The 12,679-nt window shown below is 43.0% G+C and overlaps 1 protein-coding gene across 1 annotated transcript in view; it reads right to left on the bottom strand.

The window, feature by feature from the left end:
- The window catches only part of KLKB1 (kallikrein B1), a 130,058-nt gene that overhangs the window by 80,883 nt on the left and 36,496 nt on the right, over positions 1-12,679 (bottom strand). The window contains exons 7-9 of the mRNA XM_040418761.1: positions 6,456-6,615; positions 5,420-5,529; positions 5,179-5,332 (exon numbers count right to left, since the gene is read on the bottom strand). Coding sequence (XP_040274695.1) covers positions 5,179-5,332; positions 5,420-5,529; positions 6,456-6,615 — 424 coding nt within the window. The remainder of the gene's footprint in view (positions 1-5,178; positions 5,333-5,419; positions 5,530-6,455; positions 6,616-12,679) is intronic.

The raw sequence follows: 12,679 nt of genomic DNA, 5'->3' as shown, positions 1-12,679 counted from the left end.
AGTGTAACGTGTGCGCTTCCAAAAATTTTATATAACATACATTGTAATTTTTTTGTAGACGTTGTCCGCTTCTGACAGTGACCATACCAGGGCCACATCTGCAGTGTAACGTGTGCGCTTCAAAAATTTACCTGTGAAATACAATGTAATTTTTTCCGTAGACGGTGTCCACTTCTGACAGTGACCTTACCAGGGTCACCTCTGCAGTGTAACGTGTGCGCTCCAAAATTTATCTGTGACATACAATGCAATTTTTCTGTAGATGGTGTCCACTTCTGACAGTGACTTTACCAGGGCCACATCTGCAGTGTAACGTGTGCGCTCCAAAATGTATCTGTGACATACAATGTAATTTTTCCATAGACGGTGTCCGCTTCTGACAGTAACCTTACCAGGGCCACATATGCAGTGTAATGTGTGCACTTCAAAAAAAATTCTCTGGCATACACTGTAATTTTTCCGGAGACTGTGTCCACTTCTGACAGTGACCATACCAGGGCCACATCTGCAGTGTAACGTGTGCGCTTCAAAAATTTATCTGTGATATACAATGTCATTTTTCCATAAACGGTGTCTGCTTCTGACAGTGACCTTACTAGGGCCACATCTGGAGTGTAACATGTGCGCTCACAAATTTATCTGTGACAAACAATGTAATTTTTCCGCAGATGGTATCCGCTTCTGACAGTGACCTTACCAGGGCCACATCTGCAGTGTAACGTGTGCGCTTCAAAAATTTATCTGTGATATACAATGTCATTTTTCCATAAACGGTGTCTGCTTCTGACAGTGACCTTACCAGGGCCACATCTGCAGTGTAACGTGTGCGCTTCCAAAAATTTTATATAACATACATTGTAATTTTTTTGTAGACGTTGTCCGCTTCTGACAGTGACCATACCAGGGCCACATCTGCAGTGTAACGTGTGCGCTTCAAAAATTTACCTGTGAAATACAATGTAATTTTTCCGTAGACGGTGTCCACTTCTGACAGTGACCTTACCAGGGTCACCTCTGCAGTGTAACGTGTGCGCTCCAAAATTTATCTGTGACATACAATGCAATTTTTCTGTAGATGGTGTCCACTTCTGACAGTGACTTTACCAGGGCCACATCTGCAGTGTAACGTGTGCGCTCCAAAATGTATCTGTGACATACAATGTAATTTTTCCATAGACGGTGTCCGCTTCTGACAGTAACCTTACCAGGGCCACATATGCAGTGTAATGTGTGCACTTCAAAAAAAATTCTCTGGCATACACTGTAATTTTTCCGGAGACTGTGTCCACTTCTGACAGTGACCATACCAGGGCCACATCTGCAGTGTAACGTGTGCGCTTCAAAAATTTATCTGTGATATACAATGTCATTTTTCCATAAACGGTGTCTGCTTCTGACAGTGACCTTACCAGGGCCACATCTGGAGTGTAACATGTGCGCTCACAAATTTATCTGTGACAAACAATGTAATTTTTCCGCAGATGGTATCCGCTTCTGACAGTGACCTTACCAGGGCCACATCTGCAGTGTAACGTGTGCGCTTCAAAAATTTATCTGTGATATACAATGTCATTTTTCCATAAACGGTGTCTGCTTCTGACAGTGACCTTACCAGGGCCACATCTGCAGTGTAACGTGTGCGCTTCCAAAAATTTTATATAACATACATTGTAATTTTTTTGTAGACGTTGTCCGCTTCTGACAGTGACCATACCAGGGCCACATCTGCAGTGTAACGTGTGCGCTTCAAAAATTTACCTGTGAAATACAATGTAATTTTTCCGTAGACGGTGTCCACTTCTGACAGTGACCTTACCAGGGTCACCTCTGCAGTGTAACGTGTGCGCTCCAAAATTTATCTGTGACATACAATGCAATTTTTCTGTAGATGGTGTCCACTTCTGACAGTGACTTTACCAGGGCCACATCTGCAGTGTAACGTGTGCGCTCCAAAATGTATCTGTGACATACAATGTCATTTTTCCATAGACGGTGTCCGCTTCTGACAGTAACCTTACCAGGGCCACATATGCAGTGTAATGTGTGCACTTCAAAAAAAATTCTCTGGCATACACTGTAATTTTTCCGGAGACTGTGTCCACTTCTGACAGTGACCATACCAGGGCCACATCTGCAGTGTAACGTGTGCGCTTCAAAAATTTATCTGTGATATACAATGTCATTTTTCCATAAACGGTGTCTGCTTCTGACAGTGACCTTACCAGGGCCACATCTGGAGTGTAACATGTGCGCTCACAAATTTATCTGTGACAAACAATGTAATTTTTCCGCAGATGGTATCCGCTTCTGACAGTGACCTTACCAGGGCCACATCTGCAGTGTAACGTGTGCGCTTCAAAAATTTACCTGTGAAATACAATGTAATTTTTCCGTAGATGGTGTCCATTTCTGACAGTGACCTTACCAGGGTCACCTCTGCAGTGTAACGTTTGCGCTCCAAAATTTATCTGTGACATACAATGCAATTTTTCTGTAGATGGTGTCCACTTCTGACAGTGACTTTACCAGGGCCACATCTGCAGTGTAACGTGTGCGCTCCAAAATGTATCTGTGACATACAATGTCATTTTTCCATAGACGGTGTCCGCTTCTGACAGTAACCTTACCAGGGCCACATCTGCAGTGTAATGTGTGCACTTCAAAAAAAATTGTGACATACACTGTAATTTTTCCGTAGACAGTGTCTGCTTCTGACAGTGACCTTACCAGGGCCACATCTGCAGTGTAACGTGTGCGCTTCCAAAAATTTATCTGTGACATACAATGTAATTTTTCCGTAGATGATGTCCGCTTCTGACAGTGACCTTACCAGGGCCACATCTGCAGTGTAATGTGTGCGCTTCAAAAATGTATCTGTGACATACAATGTCATTTTTCTGTAGACGGTGTCCTCTTCTGACATTGACCTTACCAGGGCCACATCTGCAGTGTAACTTGTGCGCTTAAAAAATTTATCTGTGACATACAATGTCATTTTTCTGTAGACGGTGTCCTCTTCTGACATTGACCTTACCAGGGCCACATCTGCAGTGTAACTTGTGCGCTTAAAAAATTTATCTGTGACATACAATGTAATTTTTTCTTAGACGGTGTCTGCTTCTGACAGTGACCATACCAGGGCCACATCTGCAGTGTAACGTGTGCGCTTCAAAAAAAAATTTGTTACATACATGTAATTTTTCCGTAGACGGTGTCCACTTCTGACAGTGACCTTACCAGGGCCACATTTGCATTGTAACGTGTGCGCTTCAAAAATGTATCTGTGACATACAATGTAATTTTTCCATAGACGGTGTCCGCTTCTGACAGTGACCATACCAGGGCCACATCTGCAGTGTAACGTGTGCGCTTCAAAAATTTATCTGTGACATAAAATGTAATTTTTCCGTAGACTGTGTCCGCTTCTGACAGTGACCATACCAGGGCCACATCTGCAGTGTAACGTGTGCGCTTCAAAAATATATCTGTGACATACAATGCAATTTTTCCGTAGACGGTGTGCGCTTCTGACAATGACCTTACCAGTGCCACATCTGCAGTGTAACATTTGCGCTTCAAAAATTTGTCTGTGACATAGATTGTAATCTTTCCTGTAGACAGTGTCTGCTTCTGACAGTGACCTTACCAGGGCCACATCTGCAGTGTAACATGTGCGCTTCAAAAATTTATCTGTGACATACAGTGTACTTTGTCAGCTTTGAAACTATACCTCCCCAGAACCCAAAGACTTTGGTTTCCCAGAAGCAGCTCGGCGGGTCATGGGCATAACGCCGCCAGATCGCCGGTCGTCAACGTTTATGGTCGGAACTATGACGTTATCTGATCGTCTTCGAACCTTCGACTTTCGTTTTTGATTAATGAAAACATTCTTTGCAAATGCTTTCGCTTTGGTTAGTCTTGCGCCGTTCCAAGAATTTTACCTCTAGCGGTGCAATACGGATGCCCCCAGCCGTCCCTTTTAATCATGTCCCCAGTTCCGAAAACCAACAAAATAGAACCGGAGTCCTATTCTATTATTCCTAGCTGAAGTATTCTGGCGACCCGGCTTGCTTTGAACACTGTAAATATTTTTAATGGTCAGCTAAGCAGAAGGCACTCTCCCATAATTTTTTAAATGGTTAGCTCAGCAGCAGGCCCTCAACCATAATGTTTTAGAGGGTCAGCTCAGCAGCAGGCCCTCGCATATAATTTTTTAGAGGGTTAGATCATCTGCAGGCTCTCGCATATAATGTTTTAGAGGGTCAGCTCACCAGCAGACCCTCACAATATTTTACAGGGTCAGCTCACCTGCAGGCCCTCACCTAATTATACCTAATAGGTAATTTGCGCACACGCTGCCTTGCTTGGAAGTGGTAGCTGTAGCCGTTTCTCAGGCTCCCTCTCTGGAATCGAACACTGATTCCCCCTTACCCGTGGTCACCATGGTTGGCGCTGAAAATAACATCGAAAGTTGATAGGGCAGACATCCGAATGGATCGTCGCCGTTACGGGGACGTACGATCGGCCCCAGGTTATCTAGAGTCACCAAAGCAGCAGCAGGCCCTCCCCCATAATGTTTTAGATGGTCAGATCAGCAGGCGCTTGCTCCAAATGTTTTTGAGGGTCACCAGCAGGCCATCAATCATAATTTTTCAAGGCTGTGTATGATGCCTTCCTTTATGTGTAACAAAGGGTGTTTTGGAGTGTCGGCTCCTTGTAATTTTTGGCAGCACTTGCACTTTATATACAAGTAACTATACAGGAAATAATGTTTCCTAACAATGTTTCCTCTAAAATCGATTTTATCTTCGGTTTTGTGAGCATCTATAAAAGTGGCGTACTACTCGGACAGCATCGTTCCCAGCATGGACCTGGGATTACAAGATGCATCCAGACATCCTCCCTATGCTGTTCACGAACCATTTCGGTGGTGTTTCCATTAATTTCTTACCTTTTCCTATGAACCAGGCACCCTCCCCTCTTCAGAGCAGGGGGTGCCTGGTTTAATGCTCGGGTTCTCCCATTGACTTCCATTACACTTGAGTGTTCGGTAGAGCAACCGAGCATCCCAATGTGTCCGGCCCGAGCACCCAAGCACTATGGTGCTCAATCAACACTAATTACAACCCCAACAACCCATATTGTACAGAGTATATAGGGATTGGCCTATAACCTTACTTCTTCTGGTTGCATTCATGAGGTCTGTAGGTAAAGAACTGGCATCGGATGTTATTTGTGCAGAGTTGCTGACAATCTTTCTCCCCGTTAACTTCCCCAACATGAAGGTCAGTGCCAAGAAAGACGGTATCATTTAGGACTGGTAATGGACATACTACAGCGAGGAAATAGAATTAATAACACAATCAATTCACAACTTCATCTATAGTTCTGTATTTTTTTTCCATAGTTTTTTTTTTACCTGACAGTGATGTTTTACATGGCAGGAGGCTAAAACCTGATGCAACATTGTCTATGTAACGTACATCATTTGGTTTTGAAGTTTTTGACGTCTTTAGGGAACAGCGATTTCTAAAGCAAACATGGTGTAATCAATTATTACAGGTATTATAATCATGCAATACATTGTATATCCTAACAACCTATAGCATAGAGAGTTAATCTACAACCAAATACCTAAGCTTTTACATATCTGATTCTGTAGTCTCTTTTCATGGGAAGACAATAAGTTAGCTTATTATTTAATATTATGCAGCGTATAACTTTGGAATTGCAAATTCTTGTCAATTGCCCAAATATTTAAAGGGGTTTTCCAGGCTCCAGATATTGATGACCTATCCTCTGGAATTCAAGTGAATTAGAGATGAGCTGCAGTAAACCACATGGCCACTACACTTTGAAGGGAGTGTGCTTCTGGCTCCATTTAAAGTGGTAGTTCCAGTGCCGGAGGCTGCAGGGAACATTTAATTAGTGGGGATGCCAGGCGTTGGACCCCCAGCAATCTGATATTGATGACTTATCTCAAAGATTGGTCATCAAAATCTGGAACCTGGATATGTCCTTTAACAATGAGAGGAAGATCCATTCAATAACTGCATAGCTCAATATTAATTAAAGCATAGTAAGAATAATGCATGAGCAGTTGTCAGTATCAACCAAACAGAACACAAGTGCTCATTTTTCCAGTGCATGTTCATACACAAATTCTAATGTGTTCAGTGATGCTTTCTTTGCTAAACTTAAAGGGTTTGTCCAGTTAAGTGATTATATGAAAAAGAGTTTATACTGTAGAAAGAGAACACAGTATACCCCAATGTTGAAAGCTGTTTATAATGGCATTGATAGCCAGTTTTAGTTTTTTTTATTTTAATTTACATCTATGCCGGGGATCAGAAAATAGGAGCTGTAATTATTATAAATATATATTAGGAAATTAATTGCTCTTTGCATCTTTTGTCTTCCACCATTGTTGGTTCTCCATTAAAATTGCCACTAACCTTTTATTTACTTCTGCTGAGTCCTTTGTTACATAGGTAAAAAATAAGCAGTTTGGGTAGAATGTACAAATCTTCTGACACATATGCACACTAGGTGCAATAACACTTGTAAGACTTTCCCCAGAAAATTCTATTTCCTGAAAAATATCTCTTTGGCAATCTAAAGATACGAGACAAAAACATACAAAGTACAAATGAAAGTCAAAATAGTGAAATCTCTGAGAAGTCCACATTGATCTAGACCGCGTTGTTAAATTTCATTTACAATATTTTCCACCAAAATGTTCAAATGCAGTTTTACAATGATACGTCTTTACATTTTCATATCTCTGCTGCACAACATTGTCAATCTGAAAAGATTTATGGCAAGGCATGTGCCTCATCATTAGTTAAGCACATTTTAAGACCAACATAAAATGCCAGACTTTGATAATTTTCCCCCAAAATATTCTATTGTTTGGAAAATTCTAGGCTTATACTGTAAAAAATTGTTATAATATTATTTTTACTTTTAAATCCTAGTAAATTACTCTAGTAATCATACAGCATTATGCAAATAGATTTCTTATTCGCATTTGTTAGCTTTGATACAGTATGTTACATGTCCTAATTAGGCTAAAAGGTCAAGGCTAGCATTACAGCATGTAGGGGTGGACTGGCCAGGGACCCTATGGGGAAAATTACCGGTGGGTCAATGCCATCACATCTGCAAGCTGGAGACATAATAATCTCACACTTCTAGCATTAATCAATGCTGGGAACATCAGTATTTCTGTCCCCAGCCAGTGATCATAGGTTGCCCTCCTGAATTCAACTGTAGGATACAGAAGTTAATAGTTCCCTGCCTTGCTGTTAAAGCGAACCTTTCACCGGGATTTCACTTAATAAACTATCAAAAGTACCTTATAGATCATCCTCATCGTGTTAGCACGCGGTCTTGTCCCGCTTTTCTGGCATGTACAGGAAGTGCAGACTTATTAGGCAAGTTGTATTTTTGAGGATTAATTTTATTATTGAACAACAACCATGTTCTCAATGAACCCAAAAATCTCATTAATATCAAAGCTGAATATTTTTGGAAGTAGTTTTTAGTTTGTTTTTAGTTTTAGCTATTTTAGGGGGATATCTGTGTGTGCAGGTGACTATTACTGTGCATAATTATTAGGCAACTTAACAAAAAACAAATATATACCCATTTCAATTATTTATTTTTACCAGTGAAACCAATATAACATCTCAACATTCACAAATATACATTTCTGACATTCAAAAACAAAACAAAAACAAATCAGTGACCAATATAGCCACCTTTCTTTGCAAGGACACTCAAAAGCCTGCCATCCATGGATTCTGTCAGTGTTTTGATCTGTTCACCATCAACATTGCGTACAGCAGCAACCACAGCCTCCCAGACACTGTTCAGAGAGGTGTACTGTTTTCCCTCCTTGTAAATCTCACATTTGATGATGGACCACAGGTTCTCAATGGGGTTCAGATCAGGTGAACAAGGAGGCCATGTCATTAGATTTTCTTCTTTTATACCCTTTCTTGCCAGCCACGCTGTGGGGTACTTGGACGCGTGTGATGGAGCATTGTCCTGCATGAAAATCATGTTTTTCTTGAAGGATGCAGACTTCTTCCTGTACCACTGCTTGAAGAAGGTGTCTTCCAGAAACTGGCAGTAGGACTGGGAGTTGAGCTTGACTCCATCCTCAACCCGAAAAGGGCCCCACAAGCTCATCTTTGATGATACCAGCCCAAACCAGTACTCCACCTCCACCTTGCTGGCGTCTGAGTCGGACTGGAGCTCTCTGCCCTTTACCAATCCAGCCACGGGCCCATCCATCTGGCCCATCAAGACTCACTCTCATTTCATCAGTCCATAAAACCTTAGAAAAATCAGTCTTGAGATATTTCTTGGCCCAGTCTTGACGTTTCAGCTTGTGTGTCTTATTCAGTGGTGGTCGTCTTTCAGCCTTTCTTACCTTGGCCATGTCTCTGAGTATTGCACACCTTGTGCTTTTGGGCACTCCAGTGATGTTGCAGCTCTGAAATATGGCCAAACTGGTGGCAAGTGGCATCTTGGCAGCTGCATGCTTGACTTTTCTCAGTTCATGGGCAGTTATTTTGCGCCTTGGTTTTTCCACACGCTTCTTGCGACCCTGTTGACTATTTTGAATGAAACGCTTGATTGTTCGATGATCACGCTTCAGAAGCTTTGCAATTTTAAGAGTGCTGCATCCCTCTGCAAGATATCTCACTATTTTTGACTTTTCTGAGCCATTTTGCCAAAGGAAAGGAAGTTGCCTAATAATTATGCACACCTAATATAGGGTGTTGATGTCATTAGACCACACCCCTTCTCATTACAGAGATGCACATCACCTAATATGCTTAATTGGTAGTAGGCTTTCGAGCCTATACAGCTTGGAGTAAGACAACATGCATAAAGAGGATGATGTGGTCAAAATACTCATTTGCCTAATAATTCTGCACGCAGTGTATATGCATGGAAAAATCGCTTTATAAAGTACTCTTCTCCAGCTCCACAAGTCACGTTAGAAGTCAAGGGGGTAGCCCTTCACTCACTCCGGGCTGTACCTCCCCTGCCCTAACCCCGCCTCTATGCAGTCTAATTGACACCCGTCTCAGTCGCCGGGTCCGCGCTTGTACAGGCGGCGCATGCGCCGTCGGACTCAAGCGCGATCCTGTAACTGAATCGCGCATGCGCCGTCCCCGATGCCTGCCTGTCTTCTCTTCCTCGCGCGCGATTCAGTTACAGGATCGCGCTTGAGTCCGACGGCGCATGCGCCGCCTGTACAAGCGCGGTCCCGGCGACTGAGTCGGGTGTCAATTAGACTGCATAGAGGCGGGGTTAGGGCAGGGGAGTTACAGCCTCGAGTGAAGGAAGGGCTACCCCCTTGACTTCTAACGTGACTTGTGGAGCTGGAGAAGAGTACTTTATAAAGCGATTTTTCCATGCATATACATGCCAGAAAAGCGGGACAAGACCGCGTGCTAACACAATGAGGATGATCTATAAGGTACTTTTGATAGTTTATTAAGTGAAATCCAGGTGAAAGGTTCGCTTTAACCCTCATAAGCCACAGGCCACTAAGCCTGGTCTAAAGCCTGTGAGGTTGTACCTAACCCAGGCAGTCACAAATCAGTGACATCATCATGACAACCTGCGCTGAGTCTCAGGTGGCACGATGACACCACCATGACTGTCTGAACCAGGACACAGTCAATTCGATAACATTATCATGACCGTCTGTGCCAGGATGCAGGTAGAGGCTTGTGGCCAGCAGTTCAGATAGCAGTGTGGAATGGGGCAATTTTTTATTTATTTTACTTGCTCACTTGCGGAGCATAAGAGCACTTTAGAGGGCATTACTATGAGTATTGGGAGCATTTTTTTTAAAATATGGTTGGCATTATAGGGGCATATAGAGGGTATTTTTAAAACTGGGGCACTATAGGGGGCAATAATGGGGGTGCTAGGGGCATTTTTAATACTGGGGACACTGTACAGTGGCATTTCTAAGGACACAAAGGGGACATTTTTAATACTAGGAGTACTATAAAAACATTATTATTGGGGGCATTTTTAATACTGGGACACTAAAAGGAGTATAACTGTGGCCATTTTTAATACTGGTGCCACTATAGGGGGCATTACTTAAGCTGTATACACTTTAAAATGGAACCACTTAAATCTACAGCACATTCTGAAAAAAAAAAAAATTCTAATAAAAAATAAAATAAAACAAGTCCTCATACAATTCTGTAGATGGAAAAATAAATAATTCAACTTAAAGGCAAAATTGTGACTTGAACTAATAGGGGGAATTAATTTATGTGGCTGGCAATAATGGAGAGAATTTTGTCATTGGCGCTAACTCCTATTAAATCTAATACATATACAGTATCTCACAAAAGTTAGTCCAACCTCACATTTTTGTAAATATGTTATATCTTTTCATGGGACAACACTGAAGATGTGACACTTTGATACAATGCAAAGTAGTCAGTGTACAGCTTGTATAACAGTATAAATTTGGTGTGCCCTCAAAATAACTCGGCACACAGCTATTAATGTCTAAGCCGCCAAATTGTGCCCAAAGTGTCAATATCATTTTCTAGCACTGCCTTAACTCTCTTGGGCATGGAGTTCGCTAGAGCTTCACAGGTTGCCACTAGAATCCTCTTCCACTCCTGATGACAACACGGAGCGGATGGATGTTAGAAACCTTGCGCTTCTGCACATTCCGTCTGAGGATGCCCCAAAGATGCTCACAGATTACCCTCAGTTTCTTTAGCAAGGCAGTGGTCGCCTCATGTTTGGGGTCGTTATCATGTTGGAATTCTGCTGTGTACACTGACTACTTTACATTGTATCAAAGTGTAATATCTTCAGTGGTATGCCATAAAAAGATATAATAAAATATTTACAAAAATGTGAGGGGTGTACTCACTTTTGTAATATACAGTGTGAGTGTATATACATATATATACACTCACCTAAAGAATTATTAGGAACACCTGTTCTATTTCTCATTAATGCGATTATCTAGTCAACCAATCACATGGCAGTTGCTTCAATGCATGTAGGGTTGTGGTCCTGGTCAAGACAATCTCCTGAACTCCAAACTGAATGTCAGAATGGGAAAGAAAGGTGATTTAAGCTATTTTGAGCGTGGCATGGTTGTTGGTGCCAGACGGGCCGGTCTGAGTATTTCACAATCTGCTCAGTTACTGGGATTTTCACACACAACCATTTCTAGGGTTTACAAAGAATGGTGTGAAAAGGGAAAAACATCCAGTATGCGGAAGTCCTGTGGGCAAAAATGCCTTGTGGATGCTAGAGGTCAGAGGAGAATGGGCCGACTGATTCAAGCTGATAGAAGAGCAACGTTGACTGAAATAACCACTCGTTACAACCGAGGTATGCAGCAAAGCATTTGTGAAGCCACAACACGCACAACCTTGAGGCGGATGGGCTACAACAGCAGAAGACCCCACCGGGTACCACTCATCTCCACTACAAATAAGAAAAAGAGGCTACAATTTGCACAAGCTCACCAAAATTGGACTGTTGAAGACTGGAAAAATGGTTTCTTGAACATGACAATGAGTTCACTGTACTACAATGGCCCCCACAGTCACCAGATCTTATAGGTCAGAATATGAACCTGTAGAAAGCAGTGGCAGTCTGACCCAAAGTTCGGACGAGGAGGTTGAGGTCCCTGATACCACCAGGCGTACCCGGCCCCGTGTTGCTACACCACAGGTTGCGCAGGATCCACTTCAAGGGCACCAGAGTGGGGCTGGCGCTGTCGGATTATGTGGTGAGGCATACACCAGCAGCGCAGCCCACCCTAGACCTAGTACCAGCACTGCCGTACAACATGGTGAAGTGGCGAGCACCAGAAGGGCAGTTGAAGCTGGTACGGTGGCACGTGCAATAGAGACCCCGTCGCAGCCACGGCACAGACAGGCCCGTAGAGCCCCTAGAGTCCCTGAGGTGCTGGAAAACCCTGATTGGCAGCCCCCAACTTCAGCCGCACCTGTAGTTCCCCCTTTCACCGCCCAGTCTGGAGTTCGGGTTGAGGCAGCTCAGATCGGTTCAGCACTGGGATTTTTTAAGCTGTTCTTGACTGCGGAGCTCTTGGACATAGTCGTGGCAGAAACAAATCGGTATGCCACTCAATTTATAGCCGCCAACCCGGGAAGCTATTATGCCCAGCCTTTCCGGTGGAAACCCGTCCAAGTTTCCGAATTAAAAAAATTTCTGGGCCTCCCTCTCAACATGGGTCTAACCAAAAAGCATGAATTGCGGTCATATTGGTCCACAAAGCCAATTCATCACATGCCTATGTTCTCTGCTGCTATGTCCAGGGCACGATTTGAGGCCATCCTGCGTTTTCTGCACTTTAGCGACAACACCACCTCCCGACCCAGAGGCCACCCAGCTTTTGACCGGCTCCACAAAATTCGCCCCCTCATAGACCACTTCAACAACAAATTTGCAGATTTGTATACCCCTGAGCAAAACATCTGCGTAGACGAGTCCCTTATACATTTTACCGGGCGCCTTGGCTTCAAACAATACATCCCAAGCAAGCGCGCCCAATATGGAGTCAAATTGTATAAGCTCTGTGAAAGGGCCACAGGCTATACCCACAAATTTCGGATCTATGAGGGTAAAGATCAGACCCTGG

This window comes from Bufo bufo, chromosome 2 (genome assembly GCF_905171765.1).
Source record: "Bufo bufo chromosome 2, aBufBuf1.1, whole genome shotgun sequence".
Taxonomy (NCBI): domain Eukaryota; kingdom Metazoa; phylum Chordata; class Amphibia; order Anura; family Bufonidae; genus Bufo; species Bufo bufo.
The sequence above is the reverse complement of the archived record's forward strand: the minus strand, read 5'-3'. Positions and strand labels throughout refer to the sequence as shown.